This window comes from Gasterosteus aculeatus, chromosome 7 (assembly GCF_964276395.1).
Source record: "Gasterosteus aculeatus chromosome 7, fGasAcu3.hap1.1, whole genome shotgun sequence".
In the NCBI taxonomy this organism is placed as follows: domain Eukaryota; kingdom Metazoa; phylum Chordata; class Actinopteri; order Perciformes; family Gasterosteidae; genus Gasterosteus; species Gasterosteus aculeatus.
In genome coordinates this window covers 9,765,093-9,789,552 of record NC_135694.1, presented here as the reverse complement: position 1 = coordinate 9,789,552, position 24,460 = coordinate 9,765,093, and the positions used below count along the sequence as shown (strand labels likewise).

General features: G+C 45.9%; 3 protein-coding genes across 15 annotated transcripts; 1 reads left to right on the top strand and 2 right to left on the bottom strand.

The window, feature by feature from the left end:
- Nucleotides 1–451: 451 nt before the first annotated feature.
- Nucleotides 452–1,926, bottom strand: LOC120822122 (endonuclease domain-containing 1 protein-like). Its single transcript, XM_040181519.2, has 2 exons — nt 1,501–1,926; nt 452–1,348 (listed from the first exon to the last, which is right to left on the bottom strand). Exons 1-2 carry the CDS (start codon nt 1,789–1,791, stop codon nt 764–766), a joined length of 876 nt encoding a protein of 291 aa, XP_040037453.2. The 5' UTR covers nt 1,792–1,926; the 3' UTR covers nt 452–763.
- Nucleotides 1,927–2,505: 579 nt separating this feature from the next.
- LOC120822121 (endonuclease domain-containing 1 protein) lies at nt 2,506–5,995 on the bottom strand. Its single transcript, XM_078107385.1, has 3 exons — nt 5,972–5,995; nt 4,628–4,901; nt 2,506–4,044 (listed from the first exon to the last, which is right to left on the bottom strand). The coding sequence occupies exons 2-3, from the start codon at nt 4,811–4,813 to the stop codon at nt 3,406–3,408; spliced, it is 825 nt and encodes a 274-aa protein (XP_077963511.1). The 5' UTR covers nt 4,814–4,901; nt 5,972–5,995; the 3' UTR covers nt 2,506–3,405.
- Nucleotides 5,919–22,652, top strand: gigyf1a (GRB10 interacting GYF protein 1a). 13 transcript variants are annotated; one of them, XM_040181517.2, is made up of 25 exons: nt 5,919–6,342; nt 9,632–10,292; nt 10,399–10,462; nt 11,640–11,769; nt 11,954–12,049; nt 12,230–12,347; nt 12,990–13,098; nt 13,383–13,627; nt 14,228–14,463; nt 14,646–14,766; nt 14,968–15,159; nt 15,654–15,808; nt 15,911–16,070; nt 16,222–16,445; nt 16,969–17,063; nt 17,182–17,282; nt 17,367–17,440; nt 17,723–17,860; nt 18,174–18,386; nt 18,503–18,717; nt 18,866–19,023; nt 19,171–19,334; nt 19,614–19,658; nt 20,031–20,175; nt 20,642–22,652. In XM_040181517.2, the coding sequence occupies exons 3-25, from the start codon at nt 10,428–10,430 to the stop codon at nt 20,707–20,709; spliced, it is 3,237 nt and encodes a 1,078-aa protein (XP_040037451.2). In that variant the 5' UTR covers nt 5,919–6,342; nt 9,632–10,292; nt 10,399–10,427; the 3' UTR covers nt 20,710–22,652. The 13 variants fall into 13 exon arrangements, with proteins under 13 accessions (XP_040037451.2, XP_040037447.2, XP_077963509.1 ...); XM_040181513.2 differs by having other exon boundaries at nt 16,222–16,523; XM_078107379.1 differs by having other exon boundaries at nt 6,054–6,342; nt 14,649–14,766; nt 16,222–16,523.
- The last annotated feature ends 1,808 nt before the right edge of the window (nt 22,653–24,460 follow it).

The following is a 24,460-nucleotide window of genomic DNA, read 5'->3' as shown; positions in this document are numbered from 1 at the left end:
CAAAATGTGTGTGCGGTTTCCAGCAGTATGTGAGATGAGCAGTGAACAAAAAACTACACATTTCGATGTGAATCCGTGTGCGAGACGGAAGAAGGACATCTGATCCTCCAGCTATAGATTGTAGTTTGTTTACAGAAATCTAAATCATCTGTTCATTCCAAAGATTTAGTCAATGTTCGAAAGTTCGAGGCGACTACAAAAGCACTGATGCTTTAAAAGGTGTTGGTGCAGCTATAATGCTGGTGATCAGTGTATATATACATTTAAATTTTACACTATTCTTATATATTTTATTAATTTCAATTTGTAAATGTATAGAAAGAAAATAAAAGCATATTGTATATATATATATATATATATATATATATATATATATATATATATATATATATATTATGTAGTATTACATTTTGAATGTGAATGTGAAAACAGCTGCAGAGACGGTTTGATTATAGTTCACAATGGTTTATTCACACAAATTAGACAAAGTAGCTGGATCTTTGATGCATTTTCCCTTTTCTTAGCACCCCTAAGGAACTCAGCCTCTGTGTTTGTATTTTTAGTAATGAAATTAATTCCATGTTGAGCTCCTACATTAGGCTGGAGAAGTTATTTCACAGCAGAAAAAGTCCAGGTGTGAACAATAGAATCAATACCATTTAGCTGCTTCTACATCCTGGTACTTTGCATGCTGGCTACCTGTCTGTCACTGTCATCGCTTACTGGGACACATGAGCACAACCATTATTCACGCTATTTAGTTTCATCTAGACCCTGGTGGGACGCAGTCCCTCACAAAGATCTGAAAGCTCTGGTCTACGAAGGTGGTCTTCTTGAGGAACTCCTTCAGCTTCTCGACGGAGACTTCCACCACCTCGTTCTTCTCCCCCTCGTTCAGGGCGTAGTGAGCAAAAGATGGGAACTTGTAGCGCTCGTCATAGGGCGCGTTGTGGTCGTAGTCCACACAGCAATAGGCGGACCACAAGTAGGCCGGGACAGCTACGCGGTTCATGTTTTCCCGGCGGATCGTCTTGCCCGAGGTGGTGATGCCCGTGACGACGTAAGCCGTCCCGTGGCAGTAGTTGTTGAGCCGTTGGCGGATGACGTGCTCCTGTTTGTTCCACACCCGGTTGTTGACGTCGGGCACCATGGGCACCACGTTGGTGAGCGTGTAGGTGGAGGCCTTGTCGTCGGGGTCGTCCTGATGCACGTCCGGGTTGAGGGTGCCGCGCTCGTAAAGGATGGCGTTTGTGTAGTCGTCCAGAACAGCTTGGGCGTCTTCAAAATTCATGTGACTGTAACCGAGCGGGAAGGGCTGCATCTCCTCTGTGTCAGAGGCTGTGGACAGCTGTGTGGGACACACAGGGACAGCGCCAGGGACATGAGGAGGACAGCACAGTAGAACGTGGTCGAGTTTATGTAAAACGATAAGATGGTGTTCATATTCAAACCTTTTAAAGTTTTTTAGCACATTGGATTCAACATTTCAGTCTTCCTTACCTGCGGTTCATACATCCACGGCACGTCCACGCATTTCTCCCCGTCGGAGCGTTTGAAGGTGTACGCAGAGTACACGGGTATGTGGTCCACGGTGTTGAACAGCGTCATGTAGCGGGGCTTCTTGTTGTAATGCTGGCAGATGAACTGCAGGGAGCTGTGCTCCAGCCCGGTCGGCGGCGTTCTCAGGTAGAGGAATTCTCTGCACTCGGGAGGCGGCTCCTTTTCCACTCTCCCCTTCACCGATGACGTTATCAAGCAGACGAGCGTGAAGGTCCGAGCCCACAATCCCATGGTCAGGAGGGCTTTCGAGCGAGTGACCGCTGTCAAATCCAGGTTGGGTGTGTTTCAGTGAGCTGCCACGAAGGGTTGAATGTGTCTCACTGACTTTTCCACGCAGCTCAAAAGAGAAAGCTTTGCCACCGTCTGTAATCAGGACTCAGCATGCAAAGCAGTGCACTTCCACACCTCAGCAGATCTACCCAGAGCCAGAGGAACGGCTGCACTCGGCCCACAAGGGAGACTCCGGCGTTTGACTACTCTAATACGCAGAATTACATCTCAAATAAGGACAACGTATGTTGCAGTACAGCCGGTGCAACTTGTTCTTCAGTTGACTTGAGTGGTGCCTTGGCGGATGTTAGTGAACTGTGAGAAATTAGCGTGCATTGGCAAAGGGCGGCCTAGAGTGAGTTGGGAGCGAGCGTCCAGGGAGGGGGGAGGGGGGAGGGGGTCTGCCGTCCAGGTTCAGCTGGCCCTTTTTGTAGCTGTTGAATTGTTTATGAGGGGTTTGAACCAAAGGTTCTCGTCTCTGTGGCGCGCTAATAGAGAAGTTTAGGGATTACACGTTTCAAATGAATTTCGGGTGGAAATTAATCATTGTAACATTATTTGACAAAGATCACATGTTTATAAAAAGGCAAGTACAGGAGAATTTCACAACAAGATACGGGATAAGTGGCATGACATTTAGTAGGGAACACTAGATAGCCATAGGCAGTGCACTTTGAACCACACAACACATTTGCAGCTGTATTTATTTTTTTATTTTTTACAGACTTGTTTTTCACCTCAAACATTGTCAGTAATTAATATATACAATTTAAGCAAAGAAACACATCCACAGTAAATAATCAGAACAATACATTCACAAATCCAACATATTTTCTAAACCCTCATGTGTGATAAATGAAGGTGTGCTGAAGGCCAGAAGAGATGGTTTCTTCCATCATTCACGGTTGGTTCCGTTGGAGACTGTGAGATGCATGTAATGGTCAAATATGTTATAACATTGTCTTGTGCTAAACCTGTGTCTCAAGTGTCTGTATTTGACCCTGACGTGCAAAGAGCAGGATGGTACAAAACTTTGAATTGGCAGCTGTGTCCCGAGAAGGGAGGACGGTCAACTCGATCTCATAGACGCTCCATCAAAGGGAATTCTGTTCAAGGCCTTCGTTCATATCTCATTTGGTATGAAAGTTTTTATATCCGCGTTTCTACTTTTTGTCTATTAATTATAATTTGCACCTGCCACTGAGGATGACCTTGTTGTGTGTGTATAAAAACTCAGCGTTGTTACTGCTCTGAGACGCCATTTACGCAGAGCACTGTAATACGTGCTGGTGTATTCGACCTCCTGCTTGCAAGCAATAGTTAAAGCCAGATATATCTGCCGAGAATTGCTCATGTAATCTTTTTCTCTTCTAAATAAATGTTAACTTTTTGACTTTAATTGATCAAGGTGTTGCGACCCTTCTCATCAACCAACTCGGGGGGATCGGAGATCCCGACAAGACGTACAGAATGTCAGAGGTACTTGTGTTCAAACCACCATATGATTTAAGATTTAAGACGATCTGAATCTAAAGCCAACAGATAAAGAATTCTGCACCTTCAACCCCGCCTCTCTTACAGTTTATCTGAGTCAGTCCTGTTCGCACCGGTCAGCTCTCTCTTCTTCCTGAAGGTGTTTTCTGACACACAACCCTTGTAGAAAATACTCAGGTCACTGTCTCCGTGTGACTGGCTCTTCAGGAAGCTCTCCAGAGTCTTCAGAGGGACTTCCACCACACTGTGGTCAGTCCGTCCGTTGAGTGCGTAGCCCCCGTAACTAGGGAACATGAACCTCACCTCGTAAGGAGAGTTGTGGTCGAACAGCGGGCAGCAGTAAGCCAGCCATATGTGTTTTGGGATCGCCAGGCGGTCCCTGTTATCTCGTTGGAGGCTCCCCCCAGAAACGGTGACCCCCGTCACCATGAAAGATTTGCCGTGGCAGAAGTTGTTGAGGCGCCGGCGGATGATGTTCAAGTATGGGTTCCAGGAAGTGTCCAGGAAGTGTGTGATTAAGGGGACGACGTTTGTCAGAGTATATGTGGAGGATTTGTCATCGGGCTCTGATTGGTGCTGGTCAGGGTTCAGCGGGGCGCGTTTGTATTCTACGGCGTCTGTGTAGTCCTCCAACACGGCCTGGCTGTCCTCAATCAGAGGGGGGGTGTCCTCGGTGAGGGGAAGTGCTCTCATGCTTCCACTCTCATCGTTTGAAACCAACTGCAGGGAAAAGGAAATGGATGCAAGTGACTTACGTCAAGACCTTCAAGATTGCAGCACTACAGCACTAATATAATCTGACAGAAATATGATTACACTCAAAATAATTCAACTTCTTCCACAAATCTATTTATCATAATAGTGACAAAAACAGCAGTTTTGAGCCATGAGATTATCAAGTTTCTTGCCAAGATGAGAGAATGTCATGTTTTCTTAGTGTGTCACTGTGTCAGTTATGTACGCGTAGGCCAGCTGTCTTTGTGCAAAGCTAAACCAACCAGCTGCACCTCCACCTACATATTCACATAGAGATTCATCCTCTCGTTCAACTCTCTGCCAAAAAAATAAAGCAATTTTAATCAACTTTCTCTAAATATTCCTCCCTTTAAAGTCTGTTTGGGTGATTGACAAGTGGCAATTGCTCCTTGTTTGTCCGGCATTATCCCCTTGCAGTCATTGGCGTTCTTTACCAAATTGTGTCACCTTAGCTGGGCAACTGATCTTTAACCTAGAAACAGCTGGAGTGAAATACAAACTACAGTTGATCCTCTTTTTCGGCGTAAACTGACACATCAGCATCTACCTGTGGCTCGTACATCCACGGTGTGTCCATCCTCCTCGTCCCGTCAGACTTCTGAAAGATGTAAGCTGAGTAGAGGGGGAGGCGGCGACTGCTGTCATACAACGTGGCGTAGCGCAGTTTGTCTGCGTACCTCTGGCAGACCATCCTCAGGTCGGACCCCCTCATCCCTGCAGGGGGTGTGTGCATGTAGAAGAAATGGCTGCAGTCTTTGAAGCTGTCCAACACACTAGCACTCACCAGGGTGGACGCCGCCAGCAGGGAGAAGGAGAGGAAGCTGGTGCACAACAAATGCATCGTCAGACAACCGCAGTAAATAATGCCACAATCGTGGGGGCGACATGTCCCGTCGCACACCTCTGTGGGTGAAGAAATTCCATGTGATGTGGGTGAATGGTCTGGTTGATATGTAATCGAGCGCTGCAGTTGCGTTATAATCGGGTAAAATGTAATGGCAGTTGGGCAGATGCTCTGTATGCAAAGTTGCAGCAGCTTACGGTGAATCTATTGGCTGGACGGTTGACTCATCTGCGGCCACAATGCATGCGTGTGCAGCCATGCATCCCTGCACAGGCCTCTGTCCGGTTGTGTACATGTTCTAGTATATCTCATGAATCCACACCGACATGATACATAATGCTTTATAACACTGCAGCCTTTCCCATTAGGATTAGTAATAATAATATTTCTAATTAAATAATCTCATCTATATGTGTCACACTGCCACTCCTCCTGGTTGCTTATGCTAAGGTAGTTAGCTCAGGTTCCAACATTTACAGTTTTAATATACATTTGATTAGTTCCAATTTGAACACCTGCATGTGACACACCCACTGAAAAGGTTTATACATGTACATTTGTACGTACATATTGGCATTCAAGTTCAAAATAGTTTTCTCGTTCTTTTGCAAACCCCTGTGGATAGCGCATAGAATGTATTCCTGGATTGAATTGAGCCTTAGTGCATGTTTACGGTATCTTATAATCACCATAGTGTGAAGAACACATCCCCAATCGGCCAGCGTTCATTCGCAAAGCGCCACTGTTCTACAGCGCCCTCTGCTGGCTCAACCTGCCCCCACACAGTCCCGCACATCGTGGCTAAAAATACTCTGCTATTCATTCAGTTCACTTTTAAGGGTATTGATAACTAATTACTGAACCTATCGAATTATACATCGTTATTTTGTTACGACGCGCTGCTGCCTTGCGAGTGCGAATCGAACTGGCTGCTTATTTCGTTTATGCCTAAAAACACAATCTTTTGCTAAAGTTGGCCTCGCTGAGCAGCTTGCTGGCTGATTCAACGCAGTCGTTAAATGCGCTGTATTTTGGGGGGAAAATTACCGTTGCAAAGTGGCTTGTCGAGGTCGCCCGGGTTGTTAAACAGGGGTGTGTTTGTGCTGCTACGACATTGGTTCGCCGCTTGTCAATGTCCAGTCACGTGGTGACACACGGACGGCCATGTTTCCGAAACACAAACAACAAGAAGAGCAGCGACCAGGAGCCAGCAGACACATACTGATACGCAGCAGCGACCGTTGGAGGAGAGGGGGGAAAAAAATAATAAATAAAATACAGAGCACGACTTTCTGAAAGTACGGTTCTGTCGAATGAATACGTTTACAGTGTTTGGAGAGACCAATGCATACGATATATTGGCTGTAGACACACCGTGCAGACAACCAGTCTGGTAACGTTAGCTTTAAACAGCGAAGGTAAGCCATGGTTCCTCTTTGCAGCTTGTCTTTTTGCTAGCTAGCTAGCTAACGCGAGCTAACGCGCTAACCTCGGCTATAGCAGCGCGAGTGGTTTTGACGCCTCTGTGTTTATTGGCTTCACGTACGTTTAAGGCCGAGACGTTGTTGTTCCTGCTGTTGTGTTTCGTTTTGTTTACACCACATTAGCCCAAGCTTTACACCGCGGAGTGGAAGTGGTCGTCCGCACATTGGCGGAGAAGGCCGGGGAGTCTGCTCGCAACACTCCGCCCCCCTCCGCCATCATATCTGGTGTCATTTGAACCTAGAGGCCTTTACGATCAACGCATACCTTGTGCTAGGCTAGGCTGCTAGCGAGCTAATCTTTATCTGTTATGCAACACAAATGTGATATTGTGGGTCGCTAATTCCGACGCATCGGTCGACGTACGTTATTTTGCCCACGCGCAAGATGCGCAGCGACGCGGTTTAAAGTGCAACATTGTAACGATGTTCGCTAATGTAGCTCGCAAATACTGAAGGTGGCTAATGTCAACCCGAGCGATTTTGTCAATACGTTAGCCATCTTTACGACGAAACTACTGAGCATCTTTAACTTCGTCTAAGTGACTTTTTTTCCGCCGCCATCCATCTTCTATCGTCTTTAGTGACGCTTTCCGGGCGGCTTTTTTGTTTAAAGTCGTTGTCCCGCCAACATTTTTAAGATCACAACAACTGCTAAGTTTCAAATGTAGAAGGAATGTCGTGTTCTGCAGCCGACGTTATGTTTGCGTGACCTTGCTTGATTTTCCCCGGTACAAAGTTTGAACTTCCCTACACATCGGCCTGTTGTTGTTGTTGTTTTTGTTGTTGTGGAGTAAAGTTGTGAAATGCTAAGGAGCTTTTACTAAGCGCGTGCGGTTTACACACGTACACACAGTTTTTATTGTGTTCCTTTTCTAAAAATGGCCTAGGTCTCTCAATGCTCACTAAATGACCAGACGTTCCCTTTATACGGGATGATTACCAGCATCAAAGACGGCATTTTGCATCTGTAGCCTAAAGACGTTTATCAAACAGTTGTGGCAACCAGAAATGGTAATAATAATTTCAATAATTCAATCACATTTGAGGCTTTGTGCTTCAATGACAGTTCTAGTTTGAAAGTTTAACAGTATGACATATTTTAACTATATTAGCACCAACTTCCTCTCCAGCCAATTTATTCAATGCAATGTATCAATGTATGATGTATTGATGTATCGATGTATGATATACAGCCACACAGCTGTCTGGTGGAAGTTGAAGCCTCACTTCCTAATGTCACTCCTTCCATCAAGTTATACTTGATTCTAATAGTGCAGTGTAGCACAATAAGTTGTAGAAGACCTGTGCTAGTGTGAATGGACTGCTAGCTTAATGAACAATACCTTTCAAAAATCAAATGTACGTTGATGTTGGATTTTTAAATAATTCGATTCAATTTACTGCACTGGCAAAAAATAAGTAACTTGCAGCCAACGCGTGGTAGATTTGTGTCACTTTCCAAGGGGGTGCAGACTGCGTAAAAAGTTCATTTGAATATTAGAAAAGTAGAAGGTGTCAAACTGTTTAATTTTCATAAGAGTACTAGAAAATAGTTCACATGCAGCAAATGTTCAGGTCTTCGCCCTGTGATTATTTCATTCAACTCTCTCCTTGAAAAAGTTTCACTTTTCGGTAATGCCTGCACATCCCCAAAACCTGCTGGTATCCACTTCTTTGATAATCTTTAAAAGTAGGTTTGGTTTTCACGTCCAATCAGGGATTCTCTTTTGCGTACGTATCTCTGCAAAGTGTTTGTAGCTTTTTGTGTAGAACCTCTTTTTAGCGCTCACAGCTGACCCGTAATAGTGTGCTTGTAACGTGCGATGGTTTCATGTACATTCATTTGTCACATTTGCTGTATGTTTGATGAGTGCATTTTTAGTAATCCTAGTTTTTTGGCCGCAGGACTTGAATGTCTTTCATAGTGATTGGCAAGTTTCAGTTTGCTTGAAACATCAGATTAATGAAAAGAGCCTTCTTCTACATCATGTGAATTCTGACTAAAATCTAAAATGGTACGCACTCGGATAGCACGGAAGCACTCTGCATTAGACATTTGAAGTAGTTTGGTTTGAAGTGGCACTGGCATGTATTCTGTAAATTGAGTTTCATTTTTTAATAGAGTCTGATAATGTAAACCTATTCTGTTTGTTTTATGTTTGATTACATTTAGACTGGTTTCTGATTAATTTATGGTTCCAGACCATTTTCTTAAAGTTCGTTCATGCTACTACAGTATCAACATCTTGCTTGGTAAAAGGCACTCTTAATTAAAACGCATTTATAACTGCTCTTCCTCTTAGATTAGCCTGCAAAGCCCAGCAGCATAGATGCATGCAAGACGGTGGTTGGGAAACCTGATATCTATGTCACTGCATCTGACGGCACATCTTGAACTCAGCTTGTGGAGGTTGGCTGTTCTGTTGGATGTTAGACAGCAGGGCTCCGTGCATCTGCAATGTGATGGCCAACGTGAACGTTGTGCTGGTAAAAAACAAACAAAAAACAATTGGGGAATAATGTCTGGGCTTAAAATGACCACATCTGCTAACGTAAAACGCTGTGAATAACCAACAGCAAGACCGGGACATTTTCAATCTGCCAGCCCCGAGTTGGACGTTGGTTACTGTAAACCCTTCTTAAAGTGATACGGCGTAAATACTATCGCCAGGAAGATGTAAATGTTTAGATGAGGGGATGCCAGGTATGTGTCCGTGACGTACAGCAGTTGAAATTCGGTTTCCTGGACGTCATTTTTAGGAACTATTCCAAAACCGGTTGCTGCTTTACGACATTCCGGAAATATACTCTTGTTTTTCTGGGTGGAAAAATGCCCTGTGAGCAGCACAATTGTTGGGCTATAATCGAGCGCTGCTCTAGAAATAGTTTGCTCGTTTCATTTATTCCGTGAAGGGATACCAGTGTTTGTTTTTTTTATTCCTCCTGTCTCAGTGTGCTGTGTCGGATCAATCGATTGGATTGCACTGGTACCTTTCAGCTAGTCCAAGGCGCGCTGTGAAAACACTGTGTCCAGGCAACACGGTGGAAAATCCCATCACACTTGTTTTCCTTTTACAATAAAGGCGGCCTGCCAAGCTGGGGAAATGCATCTTGCCAACAGCTCATTCATTCCGCTTTAACCGTATTCCTTTACATCTGTCTTTTTTTATGTTTTATGATTCCATTTCTCTGATCTGCTCTCTCCAACTCTGCTTTATTTCAGTGGTGCAAAGGGAGGAGGACAGAAAATAAAGGAGTTACCTGGAGGGTCTCCGTGAATCCACATTTCAGTTGGAGTGAGAGAAGGGCCACGGAGGGAGAGAGGGAGAGAAGAGAGGAGGAGTGCGAGTTGCGTCTGCTCTTGGCAGCTGTTCCAGCAGCCCGATTCAGTGTTTTGGCTGTTATTTTGTTCCGGCGTTACTTTTTTTTGATGAATCTATTGATATTTTTAACTTTAACGTGAGATATAACTGCTGTAAAAAAAAAAAAAAAAAAAACTAAAAAAAGGAAGAAAAAAAAAATAACGAGAAGAAAATATTACTAGCAAGAGTGTTTTATTTTGTTCCACTGTTAGTTTCTAAGGTTCATTTTTGTTTCGTTTTTTTTTTTTATGTTCATCAACCCTTTTCGGCTGTGAGTAGCAGGAGCTTCCATTCTCCAAACTATAGCCGAACCCCCTTCCTTATCTCGCCTGATAACCTGGTATTCCTCAAGCACCTGAAACTGGCAGCTATTCTCTTTGTGTCTGTGTGTTTGGGGAGCTCTGTGACCACAGCTTAAGCACCACTTAGCCTTCTAGTCACCTAAGCCTAACTAAAGCCAGCCAGCCAGCCAGCCCTAGCCTGGTCCAGCCCAGTCCAGCCTGCTCCGATCATCTGGACAGGGTAAGGCCTACAGGGGCACACGCGCTCCGCTGTTTGAACATTTCCTCGAGTTGTGTTTTGTTTGTTTTTTGACAGGAACTAACATTTTATTGTGTATTTCTCTCAGATACTCAGTTCTGTGCAGACGGGAGGAATATGACTGCTGAGACTCTTAACTTCGGCCCAGAATGGTAACTGATCCGATTCCTCAACATTATTTTAACACATTTTTGGAAGTTGTACTGAACACGTTAATAGATTCCACGAGGTTTCATGTGTGTTATGACTGGCTCGCCTCACTGTGAACTTGCCTTAATGCTTCTTAATCTTGTGTAAAATGTACGTTTTACAAAATCGCGCTGACGTTTTGCAAACGCTGTCGTTAAGCAAGTGAATAATGGGCTGATAAATTGATGATGAAAATGATCATTTCACCCGACATCACTGCATTCAGTGTGAAATGTTTTTGGGAATTTGTTCCCCGGTGATGAAATAAAATGTGTGTCTGTCTAACAAATCACTACAACTCTCCACATGGCGGCATCATGGTACTCAGGAGTTGTAAATGTAACGGCATTGTGTCGGTGGATGGGTTTCCCCTCCTTTTGGGAAAGCGTGTTTTTTAAATAAGGTCAAAATGTAGGTGGCCGTCTGGCAGCAAGCCTTGTAATACCTGCTGGCGTTGCAGAGTGATTTACACCGTGAGGTTCTGTTGGCAGTGGAGTCGTTCTGCTGTGCATTTGGATTGGTGTAACTTTTATAGGCCAACCTTTGCTCCGGACGAGCGCAAAGCATCGTGAATGTGTAGATTTAAATGAGGAAGATCCGGTTAGATTTCATGTTGTGTTGGGGAGGAAGCAGAAACGTATTCTTTGATATCTCCTCCTCAGTGCCCCTTTTAGTTTTCACATCAGTCGCTGCACCACTTATTTTTACCCTCTTTGATATGCCACATGCCATCGACTGGTCTTTTATGATGCCTTCCTTTACCTCTCACCCCCCCCTCCCTCCACATCTCTTGAGAGTTTCCATGTGGTTTTGATGTGGGTCTGTGAGTCAATGACCTGGTTTGTTGAGGCACATCAATGGGGCCATTGTTACAACAGCAGGCCTTGGAAACTGGGCTGCTGGTAAAAGCTTTTTTTAATGAAATCTTGAGATTGGAAAGCTAATATGTCATCTGTGTTGATCCAAGCTTACTCAGAGTGACCTGCAATAGTTGCAACACATTTGCCAAATATCCTTTTCCCTGCTGCAAGATGACTGGAATTTAATCCCGCTTACACACTCTCTTCCATTTGTTTGTATTCTGTATTCTGTGCCATGCATTTATGAGACATCTTCCTTCCTTCCTTCTTCCTCACTCAGGCTCCGTGCACTGTCCAGTGGGGGGAGTGTGACTTCCCCTCCTCCTTCCCCCGCCATGCCAAAGTACAAGCTGGCCGAGTACCGCTACGGCCGAGAGGAGATGTTAGCACTTTATATCAAAGACAACAAGGTTCGTGGCAAACTCGGGTCTACAGGCGAATAATACACTTTAATGTCTGCTTCTTTAAAACCTCCACTGACTTCCCCGTCATTCAAATTGAAGAGCTGTTTGGAGGTCCGTTGCGTTCAGAAGTCGTGGGGGGAAGAAAATGTTATGAAGATCATCAAAGTGCCTGTTGTTGTGGTTATTTTAGGTCCCAGAGGACATGCAGGATAAGGAGTTTGCTGCTATTCTGCAAGATGAGCCCATGCAGCCACTGGCACTGGTGGCACTCACTGAGGAGGAGCAGGTGGGTCACAAACGCACAGTGACGCCGGCAAACGCTGAGCGCTCTGAGCTCGCCGTGTGCTCCGTCACAGCACTCCCGACTTCGATTGTGGAGCGAGCTGTTCTGCTGATTAACGAATATGGCTGTGAGCTCGCATTCCTCACATTCCTCCCCTTTTCCCTCTTTCCGTTCTCTCTGCAGAGGAACTTCTCCATGTCTGTGAACAGCGTGGCTGTGCTGAGGCTCATGGGAAAAGGGGTTGGCGCGCCCGCCCCAGCTGGAGTGGCGCGAGGACGAGGTGCCCCGAGAGGCGGTCGAGGTAAAAACTAATGGCAACCCCCCCCCCCTCTCCACCTCCAACACCCATTAGAAGGGAAACTGCAAGAAATATGGAACAGCATTGATTGGGCCTAAGTACACTAATGATAAATCCGCAAGCACTTATGCTGAAACTCACTCGAGTCCAACAGCAACACAAATGCTGCCCATAAGCTTTGGCTGGAACTCCAATGGCTGTTATCCATTCAAAGTAACGGTTTATTCAAGCCAACCACTGAAGTGTTTATTTCCTCCTTTTCTTCCACCGTCTTGATACAGCACACTTCTCTTGGCCTGTCTGCATAGTCGTCCGTTTGTCCAGACACACGTGTCTCAAACGGCTGGGCTTATGAACTCCCCTTGTGCACGAACACCAAGGGCCAACGTAAACACCAGCCGTCCGCTTCAGGAAGGCCTAGGAAACAGCTGTTGGGTTTTTCGCAGTTTGTGTGCATGTGCTGGTGTTTGTTTCAGTCTGCACCTTTGCAACTTTTTCATCGGTGTTCATTCAAAATGGAAAATGACAAGCGAGCACATTCTGACTCTTATTACAAGTTCTCGGTTCAGATGATGCTGATGTGAAATATAAACACCTGTGTGTGTGTGTGTGTGTGTGTGTGTGTGTGTGTGTGTGTGTAATCAGGACGAGGCCGTGGAGAAAGTGGATTCTACCAAAGAAGTATTGAAGAACCCGAGGTGGGTTTCGGACGCAGCGTCCGAGAGATCCACCGTAGCCAGAGCTGGGATGACCGGTAAGAAAGCCGGCACGCACCATTAAGGGTCAAATAATTCATGGCTGCATGTTCTCTGCGGCATATTAATGGCAGTTGTCTTAACCGGTGACCGAAGCCTTCATCCGTGCCGTAGACTCAATTATCTTGTTTGGAATTTGTATTTGCGTCGAGTATCTTGTGTGGCCAGTTAAAGTGGACAAATCGGTATCGGTGGTGATGTGCTGCAAGTTTCGGCCAGAAATATTTCTCTTCACGTCTTGGTGACTTGACTGATCCGTCTGAATTTCCCCTCTCCTCCTCAGGGGCGAACGGCGGTTCGAGAAGCCGCTGCGGCGGGAGGTGGGGCGTCCTGGCTTCGAAGAGCCCGTCGCTCCCGTGGTTCCGGGGAGGAAGGAGTACACGCGGGCGGACAGCGACAACTGGCGCATCCTCCGGGAGGAGCAGGAGGAGGAGGAAGGCGGGGGTGGCAGCGGGGGGGTTGCTGGGGGTGTGGTCAGCAGCGGAGAGCCGGGCACAAACTGGAGACTTACTGGAATCCGCAGGGATGGTATGAGAAACACACACGTATTTATTGGAGTGCCGCCTGGTTAGTGTTGCAAATGAAAGCTAAACTGACGGGTTTAAATGGTGATCTTCTGTGTGTGTGTGCGTGCGTGCGTGTTCCCCCGATGTTGTGGCCGGGGAAACATTGGACCTTTTTTTAACTCAATCTTACGTTGGACGTTGAATAAATCATGATTCCTACAAACGGGCCCGAACTGTGCGCTCGACAATGGTTTGGTACACCTCTCAGATGAGACCATTCATCCCCGTAACAACACAAGGCGTTACCTCTTGATTCACACTTACTTGTGTGTGTGTGTGTGTGTGTTCTGTAAAAATACATAGGATGAAAGCTGATGTTTTTTTAATATATACTCCTAAAAGACATGGTCAGGTTATAGCTGAAACAGGGCACGTTAAAGACATGTTAAAAGGTTGAAAGGCCTTGAGACCTTTCTCCATAACGCTTAGATCGCACAGAAAGTGGAATTCATCATATCAAGACAACTGCTGTAACTTCCATGTGGTTTTAATGCTGTACCTTGTTTTTCTTTTGTGACTCCAGTCCAGTTTGACACTGATGGCGGCGCATGTCTTTTGTCAGATGGCGGTCCTCGCTCAGCAGGCTGGCGGGACCACACCGGTCCGGGGGAGAGTCGCCGTCGGAAGTTTGATTTTGATTTCCGGGACTCCGATGGCCACGGCGGCAGCGGCGGCCGGCGGCGCGCGGGCAGCGAGGGACTAGAGGACGACAGGGACGGCCTGCCCGAGTGGTGCACAGACGAGGAGGATGGAGAGATGGGCACGTTTGACTCCTCTGGAGCGTTCATGACTATGAAGGTGGTTTTTTTTGTTTACGTTCAGCACCTGGTTTCAAAAAACATATTCACACTTTTTTTTTTTTTTTTTAATGCAAAACGGTCTCAAAAACCAGCAACGTCTTGTATTTTACAGTCAGCCCTTTTCACTATTTGTTCTATTTCCTCTAATTTCTACAACTTCTCTCGCTCTTCTTGGGTCAGAAGGGTGGGAAGGATTCAATCCTGGAGGAGGAGTTTGAGTTCAAGGGCATCGAGGAGGACGAAGAGGAGGAGTGCTATGCTGACATGGACATGAAGAGTGCGGAAGGAGACAAAGACAAGGGTGAAGAAAGACACTATTTGTCAACTTATTTTGGAATATTTAGGCTCTTCAATGCCCACCTGTTGTTTTAGTGAGTTAAACACAAAAATGTTAATTCTAGTTGATGAAATGCACCACTGAAGATGAGCGCTCTGCATCCCAGGATGAACGCACGCCTAATGATTGTGGCATCTTGCTCTCTTTCCTCCTCTGCGACCTCAGAGAGTAAAGAAGCTGGCTCTGCTGGTGGGGAAGGGGAGACACAGCAGACGTCTCCCTCGTCGTCTCCCCCCGCTCTCATCCACTGTTCCCCTCCCGCCCTGGAGCCTCGGCCCTGCAAAGCCGGCCCTGTGGTGGAAAATCCTCCGCTGAACAACAGCCACCCCGTCAAGGCCAGCATCACGTCCAGTGAAGGTACGCCTTACTGCAACGCCATGAAGATGTATTTAGTCAGCTGCGGTATCGTCTGTCTTTATTGAGGTCAAACTTCTTACAAGATCTTGGATTGATTTAATAAAGCCAAAAATTGAAAAAGATTACATGAACCTCATATTGACTGATTCTAACCAATAGACTCACTCTTTTTGGAAGCCCTGAAGCAACCAACAGGTTTTTAAAGAGTTGACTTCCAGACCAACACTATCCAAACATGTAGCTATTCCAGATCTGAAGTGTTGAGAGTCCTGGCTATGTAACTTTAGAGCTTTTGGCTCTTTAAGTCTCCGACCTCGTGGGTGTGTGGAAGGAGATTCAGCCACGTTGATATTTTGGTTTGATACACAATATGTTTATCTCCAGTCATTTAATATCTTGTTTACTGAACCTGCTGTTGCTTCTGTAGCATATAAAGAGCCAGGAGCCCACCTACGCCCCCAATATCTAAACTCTCCTTTTTGTTTGTGTGTCAGACATGGCTACGTTCGGCTTCTCCAAGATCCACATGAACCTCGACGCCCCCGCCTCCTCCAGCCTTCCTCCCCCACCCCCTTCCTCTGCTGCTCCTCTCCACCCTCCACCCGGAGGAGACACGGAGGACGATGAGGGCATGAAGCACCTGCAGCAGGTAGGAACCACACATGCCGCCTCAGGGTTCAATCTAATCTTTGAAAGGGTCAACTTATGTTTTGGTGTAATGACTTGCGTGTGTGTGCGTGCACTTGCACAGGAGGCGGAAAAGATGGTGGCGTCGCTGCAGGACACTTCTCTGGAGGAAGAGTGTTTCACCCAGACTCTGCAGGAGAGCAGGAACACCGCAGCCGCTCTGCCGCTGTCGCACGAGGCCGCCATGAAGTGGTTCTACAAGGACCCGCAGGGAGAGATCCAGGGTACACTCGCACACCGCCGCATTCGCCGCCCCTCTTAACATGGCATTTTGATTCGTTAACATTAGTTTCGTCTGAATGGACGGAAAGGAAAATAGTCAGGTGCACGTAAACTCACTAGTCTGCCTCTGGAACCCCCCCCCCCCGCCACCAGGTCCGTTCACCACTGTGGAGATGTGCGAGTGGTTCCAGGCCGGCTACTTCACCATGACCCTGCTGGTGAAGCGGGGCTGCGACGAGGGCTTCCAGCCCCTGGGCGACGTCATCAAGATGTGGGGCCGCGTGCCCTTCGCCCCGGGGCCCTCCCCGCCGCCCCTGCTAGTGAGACAGCCCCCACCGACGCAGCGCCCGCAGTCCAGCCGGGGGTCCGCCGGGACTGTGAGTCAGAGCTCAGCCAACGCTGAGGATGGGGAGGGGAGGATGCAGAGGAGAGGGAAGCTTGATAGACAGGTTACGGTAAAAAAAATCATTGACTCATTCAAATTCCGTTTAACTTGAGAGATTTGTGAAATTGCTCACGCTTGGTTTTTAAGATTTGGCATTTTAACCGTTTTACAGCTAATATCCTCTTCCGTGGGAAGGGGATATGCAAATTCAAACCACAGTCATATAACAATATTACGCAGTGGCCTGGCATAAAATCCTTGTTTGCATGTAAACTTCATATTAGTGGTGGAGCACAGCCTCCAGACCTGCATTTAATGCTGTAATATAACACATCCTATTTGGCCCATTTGTAACGGCTCTCCATTCTGCAGACACGCAGACTAATTTGTAAAGCACCGCCTATGGTTGTAATTAATGTACAAGTCTCCACAAGCAATTCTCTCTTAGTCTTTTTAACACTTTATATGCATAGCTGTATTTTGGAGTTTTATTGATTGGTCTCTGAATTTCTCAGGGAAACCTGGACCAGGACCGCCTGAAAAAGGAGCTGGCAGCAGCAGCTCTTTATCAGCAGCTCCAGCAGCAGCAGATATTCCAGCTCATTAACAGGTCGGAATGTGGGGGTGTAATGTACTTTTGGTTGGGTCCTAGTTTCAGTACTTCCACGGAGGTATTTTAATAATTTGCCCTTTACGTCCATTGTTTAACTTTGTTTGGTTTGGTCCAGGTGCAGTGAGCAGGGTATGATGCCTTCGATGAACAGGTCGATGTCAGTGCCAGATACAGGGTCCATGTGGGACATGCATACCTCAGCTTCTCAGCCGTCAGGTACGCCCCAGACTGCCACCTGCTTGTGAACCGCAATGCACGTTCCTACTTATGCTTAATTAATCCAATTTTCTTTCTATGTAGGCGGTGAAGCCAGTCTTTGGGACATAACAATGAATCCTTCTACTCAGGGTCCAACTCTGGAACAGCTTCAAAAGGTGGGTTCAGTCATACAAAGCAACGGTACACATCTACAATTGATGGCTTTCTTTTTAATGTGTCTATTAAACTGTTTTGCGCGGAGTCGTCTGCTTTGTTGTATCTAATTGAGATACAACAAAGCACATGACTAATTGTCAAAAAGCTTTGATCTGAAAGCTCTAGCTGGCACAAAAACTATTCAAATTAGGTCGTGTCCAATGCAAAATGTGATTCCAGTCCTTGTTGCGTATTTCAGTCTGTGCCTTTTTCTCATTTGACTGCTGATGTTCTCCCTCCAGCTCCAGCAGGAGAGGCGAGAGGCTGAACTCAGGGCAAAGCGTGAAGAGGAGGAGCAGCGCAAGAGGAGGGAGGAGAAGAGGAGGCAGCAGGAGGACCAGAAAAGGAGGGAGGAGGAGGATCTCTTCCGACGCAAGCAGGTCAGCTGAATGAACAACATAATTCAGTTCAATTTGTTTTGTAGATGCCTAAAATGACTAATTCTTCAGAGGGCTTTAAACCTGTACACACGACATCGTCTGTTCCGAAACCCTCACAAACAAAAAAAGAAGAAAAAAACTTTAGACGGGGAGAAAAGAAGAAACTGCAGGAAGAACTGCAATGTTTGTTGCATTGGGCTTCAAATATCTAATTTGACTGAATTGGAACGTCTACCCTTTATGTTAATTTATGGTATAATGCAAGAAGAATGGCTCTTAAGTTATGAGTGACCTCTGTCTTGTTTTCCTGTAGTGTCGTCAGCAGCAGGAACTGATCATGAAGCTGCTCCAGCAGACCCCCCAGCAGCAGGGTCCTGGGGCAAGTGGATCAGGCTGGAGCGGGTCTCCCTCCTCTGGGCTATCCAAGTCCGGGAAGCCCCCGGCTCTGGCTCTGCTGGAGATGCAGCAGGAGGCCGAGAGGCTGCTGAAGCAGCAGCAGCAACAGAGAGCGCAGCAGAGAGAGCGCGTGAGTAGACGAGACGTTTCTCAAGGTTCAAACTGAAAGTCCCTTGTGGCGGGGGGAGGGTGGGAGGATGCAAATGTCCTTTTACTCGTCCTAATGATTTCTCTATCCCTTTCCAGCACTCTGGCCTGTCCATGGGGAGCTCCTCCATCGGAGGGCAGTGGGCGGACGGAGTCGGCATGTGGGGCGGAGGCATGGAGGGTAAGAGCAGCAGCGGGAGCTCTTCGGGCAGCATGGGCATGTGGGACGAGGCTGTGAAGAACCAGTCCGGCCTCCGTGGCAACAGCAACAACAACATGGGCCTGAAGAACAGCCGCAGTAGCCCGTCACTCAGGTACATCGACCAGATCGAATAAACTCAAATGCAAAAAACACTGTGCACTTTTTCCCCCGCCGACTGTGGCAGTTTTTTTTTTTACCTATGTTTTTCATGAGGAATGTGGTTGAGATGCATTTAACCTTCTGCCTCCCCGCTCCCGCAGTGAGCAGTACATGATGCGCCGTAAGCGGACGGAGGAGGAGGAGAAGTTGCTGAAGCTGCTGCAGGGCATGAAGCCTCAGGACGGCTTCACGACCTGGTGTGAACAGATGCTGCACGCTCTCAACACCTCTGCCAACAACTCGTCCTCCTCTCTGGATGGTAGGTTTCTTTTAAAGTTAGCAACGTCAAGGGGTGGGGGGGACACTTCCCCCTAAACCTAGATATGTGCTTGGTATGTGTTGTAATACAACTCACTTTATGCTCTTTTTAGCATCGCTAATCATCTCCACTCAATCTTTTATTAAGTTGCCACTATCGTGGCCTACCTGAAAGAGGTGGAGTCTCCCTATGCAGTACTGGACTTCATCCGGTCCTACCTAGGGGACACAGTGGAAGCCAAAGAGTTCGCCAAACAGTTTCTGGAGCGACGTGCCAAACAGAAAGCCAACCAACAGAGACAGCAACAGCAGGTAGGCCTGAGAGTCCAAAACATAACCTGACATACGAATTCAATCCGTGTAAATCATCTTTAACCATAACTGGGATGTGCTGAATACCTGGTACATTTTCATTGACAAATCTGGGAAATCTGTTATTGTAGAGAAGAGAGGGGAATAGAGCATATGCTTAGTTGGGAATCAGGTTTTCAACTATCAATAACAAGCCACGTGAAGTAAAATGGAGGGGCCTTCTAAAGTGTGCTATTTAAATGAATAAATCCCTCCTCTTCCCCTCTTTATGGATCCCAGTTATCAAAGGAAGTGGCTGGATTGAACATGAACTTCCCTCTGCAGGTAAATGCAGATGTGCTTTTGTGCGGTATGCTGATGGAGCTGAGTTGTTGTGATTGTGTCTTTTCTTTATGTCTGCCGCCACTTTTTTACAATCTTCCACTGAGACTCAAGTCCACATTACGAGCATCCTTCATGAGGAAACAAGTTCCTTCGAAGAAGTCTTTTGCACACTTGCAAGACGTCAATTTAAGCTATAAAAGCAGTTACTGAATACCATGACAAGAAAGGGCATTGATTTCCCCACGAAGCGATGATTCATGAATTTAAAATGTAGTTAAAAATGCATTCTAATAACTTAAAACGGTACAATTATTTTGTTTTTTTATTATTATTATTATTATTATTAATCTTTTCTTTTTTCTTTTGTTTCAGGACTCAATGCGAGGTATGAATCCAAGCACCCTGCAGTCCATGTTTCAAGCCAACCACATGGGCAAGTCTGGTCTCTATGACATCCAAGGGGGAAAGATGAAGAAGAAACAGCCCATGATGCTGCACTCTGATCCCAGCATCTTAGGTATGTGACCACCAGAATCTAATCTAATCTCTTGGCCCCATATTCGTATTGTGAAATGTGACAAATGCACCAGCCACACACCTTTTAGATCAAAGTAAGAGTTGGAGCCAAAAAGGAAAAAAATGTATCAGGAATCTGTAGAGTGGGACGTGCTCGTTGGCTGGGCTTCCGTCTGACCCATGCATGTTACCGCCTTGGCTTGGATGTGACCACTCTCTAAGTTTGGTTATTACTCAACTGAACATGAATGTGATCCAATGAGTGTTTGTTTCTTCTCACATTTAACATTTAAGGTCCAACCTTAGTCCCAACCTAGTCCAACTTAGTCCCAACCAAAGTCCCAACCTTCTATAAAGAGATAGCTTTTCTTATCAAATTATCTCTTGCTTGCCTCAGCCTCTGCTTTCTCTTTTTGCTCTTTGTCTCTTCTGATTGTTCCCCCTCCCCTCCCTTACCATCCCTGCAGGCTACTCATTCCACAACACGGGCGAGTGTCTGAGCCTGAATGAGATGGAGATGGTGGAGGATTACTGATGTGACGCAGCGCAGCAGCAATAGCTACCTGAGGCCTTCTGTCTTTTAATCAGACAAACCTGATGACGAATGTGCACTGCTGGGGGAACCGGGGGGGGGGGTAGGAAGGGAGCAAGCATGAGGGGATGTGCAGGGTGGAGGCGCCTGGATCTGCGCCTCCCACTCTTTCCTTCCCTCTGGCGTGAAAAAATAAATAAAGGGCTCCTTGCTGCACCAGTTGATCACTTGAGCGAGGGGGTGGGGGGTGGGGGGACGGGTGATGTTAAAAAGGAAGATGGGTTTCCTCTGGCACTCAAAAGATTAAGCACCTTATACTGAACTAACGCACTTTATTGAGATGGGATTTGAATAGGTTCTTTTTTTTCATGTGTGCGAATGTGAGTCTGTTGGGAATCAGTGCGCGCACACAATGTGTACATACACATTATCTGTGTGCGTCAGAACTGGAATGGGGGGGCGGGACGGGGGGGTCGGGGGTGTGAATGTTCGGGGCTGGTAGGTTTTCAAAGTCAGGGGGACCTTTAGTTGAAACCTTATCAGAGAGCAAATCCTTTCTCAAAAGACAAACACTGTTGATATTTCTCTTGTTTAGCATTTTTTTTTACGTTTATATAAAAAAAAAGTAAAGCTATTGAAAAAATGGATTATAAAAAAACTTGAAGATTTGCACTTGCCTAAAAAAAGAATAACAAAAACAACAAAAAAAACAAATGGGGTTAGTTCTAGAAGTGAATATTTTTGTGAATGTGTATGTATGACCTTGAGAATGACGGCTGCGTGATGGTTTGTTTGTGTCAGTAATATACTAGTCTGCACAAGTTCGTTTGTTTCATTCTTTTGTTGCTTACCAAGATGTATGAAACATAAGAGGCCATTTTTGTCCCTTTTTTTCTGTTCAGATGGTAATTTTTGTATTCTCATGTCAAGTGTGTGTCCCTTCTCCAAACAGGGACTTGATCTGTATGTCTTGAGAGAGTGACGAGAGAAGTTTTCAATGAATGAATGAATGAATGTGTGTTTGAGAGCGAGAGAGGGCAATTGCACAACACATCCTTTTCTCTCACCAGCTCTTCATCCCCAGATAGACGAAATAGAAATGCATACATTTGTAAATACTATCTTTGCGCTCCTCACACGATGACCACCACTAGTTTATTTCCCTTAGCCTCTCCCCGCCGTGGGGAGCCGTCTGTAGACCTGTGAGGACTAGCAGGCGGGGCGAATCATGAGGGACATTACTGTGTGTGCATCACGAGACTTTGTATGAGTGTGTGAGTGTGAGTGTGTCCGCGCATGTTCATTTTATTTCATAGAACTGAGTTGAGACTACAGGTACTCATTCTTTTGAACACGTGCTGATTTTGTATGCGTATGAATGCACATTTGTGCCTAAGAACTTGGATCGGGTGCGTGGCCATTGAGACATTAACTCTTTTTTGAGAGCGAGTGTGATGTGCGTCAGTGCTCAGCACAGTGTATGTAAAGTATGTCGGTTTATATATCGTAGATATTTCTAGTTTAGTCTAGGGGTGATCCATCGGAGGTTAGTCCAGTCTGTTGTCCTGGGGTGTGATCACGTTGCCTTTCGTCAGCTCTCGAACTTGTGAATGAAAGGTGTCGAGTTGCTGACTCTGAAAAAAAACAAACAGCATCTTAATGTGCAAGTGCACAGAACGGTGCATGAAATGTTAGCAAATTGTGTTACTTATTCGTTGTTGCAATTTGATAATGACGAGTTTTCTTTTTTTAATGAAAAATATATATGAATATATACATTATATACAAAGTTTAAAAAGTATTTGGACTAAGATAATGAGCACTTGGGGCTGCTATTTTTTGTTGTGTTAATTTTCTTTTTTCTTAAATTTTTTTTTCATTTTTGTTTCATTATCGCCATGTGAAGTGTGTGTGTGTCTCAGATAAAAAATGAATGTATTCCAAAATATTTTTGTTTCTTTTTACAAAGTGGAGAAGAAGAAGAAAAAAACAAACTTTGGATGGATACAGATGAACACACTGCCTCTACAATCCTGGTCATACAAATAGTGACTAAAATAAAAGAAAGGACTCTTTCTATTCCATACTGGAGCTTTGGTTGTTTACAAACCACATGGATAACTGTGGGTGCAGTTTTTATTTTCCTTTTTTTCCCCACACAAAACAGGTGGGGTTTGCAAGTGCGCTTCTGCCATATGGACATTGAGTGGTGTTATTTTTTTTTTGTATTTGTTTTTGAGGACGAGTGGCAGGTGCCCTGAGAACACGGACCCGATCCTCTGACCGGACCTTTCTGTGCGTGCTTGTGGATCCTGAGACTTGATGATCAACCTCAAGAGCAGAGGCTGGAAAATCGAGGATGGGTTCTGTTTTTGAAGAACGGCGTGCGGGGGGGGGCTGCATAACCCCAGAGGGAACTGAAAGTGGGGTGGGGGGGTGGGTCACCGGCTTAGTGCGCCCTTCTTCACCTCCACCCTCACGAGCACCCGCGCCCTGCCCACTCACCGACTCACCTATGCACTTTTGTTCATTCAAGCTGTGAGGTACCATTTTGGGGATGGGAGCACAAATCGCCACGGGAGGATTGCTACGACTTTTGACAAAGTCACTGAAAAGATATTCCCCAAACTGAAATGAGAGACTCAAGGAGCTCGCCTTCTCCCACCTCCTGTGTGTACATAACCGTATTTTTGTATTATCTTTCAGAGCAGAAAGAACATTTTCAAATGGATGAAGGAAAATTCATGAGACGTCGATTCTATGGAGTGAATGTTCCTCAAGGAAACCAATCTTTTTGAGTATAGTTTTGAGATGGACTCGCTGCGAGTTTCCCTTAGTTTGCCAGTAACCTTGAAATAATCGGGATGGAAGGGAGAGTTTAAAAAAAAGAAAATAAACTTAAAACAAACATGGAGTGCGTTGGAGATGCGACAGCGGCTCCGAGACTGACTGACTGACTGACAGCTACTTATCAAAATGGATGCTGCGGTCGCTCCAAAGAGCCCCGCCCCAAGATGCGTTTGATCTACGTGCGACGAGGCAGACCTGCGTTTTTGAAGAGCTTTTGGCAAGGAGGCTTCCACTTCCTCTCCAAACCTGATGACTGCCTTCAGAGACCGCAGGAGGAGAAGGCTCTGGCAATGGTAAGATGTTCCTCTTTGGTTCTTCTTGCCACCTCGTGTGATCCATGTTCTTCCCGGTCAATGCTTATGAGGGGTCGGACCGTGTGGTGAGTCTCTTCTCTCTCTCTGTCTTCTTACAGGAGTCTTGGCTGTGCTTTATTCGCTGCCCTCTGCAAGGAGGATCTAATCTACAGCCGACCCATGAACCAGTTGACCCTTGACCTATCATCATTTGGAATGAAACTCTCCTGTCCTGACCCGGCACGCCATTGGCATTATCGGTTGGACAGTGACCAGGTGACGGTCCCGCGTTTATCAACCGTGGGCCCCCGTCTGTGTTGGAGAGTGTCCGGTTTGGGATTTTGTCACAGACGTCAGAGATTCCAACGCTGGATTTTTTTTTTTTTGTTGTTGTTTTGACGGATTACATCAAAGTTGCCGTAAATCCCTGCCGCTGCGGACCTGGATGAACTAAAAGAATTGTACAAAAAAATACTTTTGAAACATGACAAAACAGACGCGTAGCTACATGTCACATAGACTCTAGAGTGCCGGGGAGTTGTAGACGCACACTACATGGACACACACACACACACACACAGCAAAAGCAGCATACACACAATCCCGGTGGC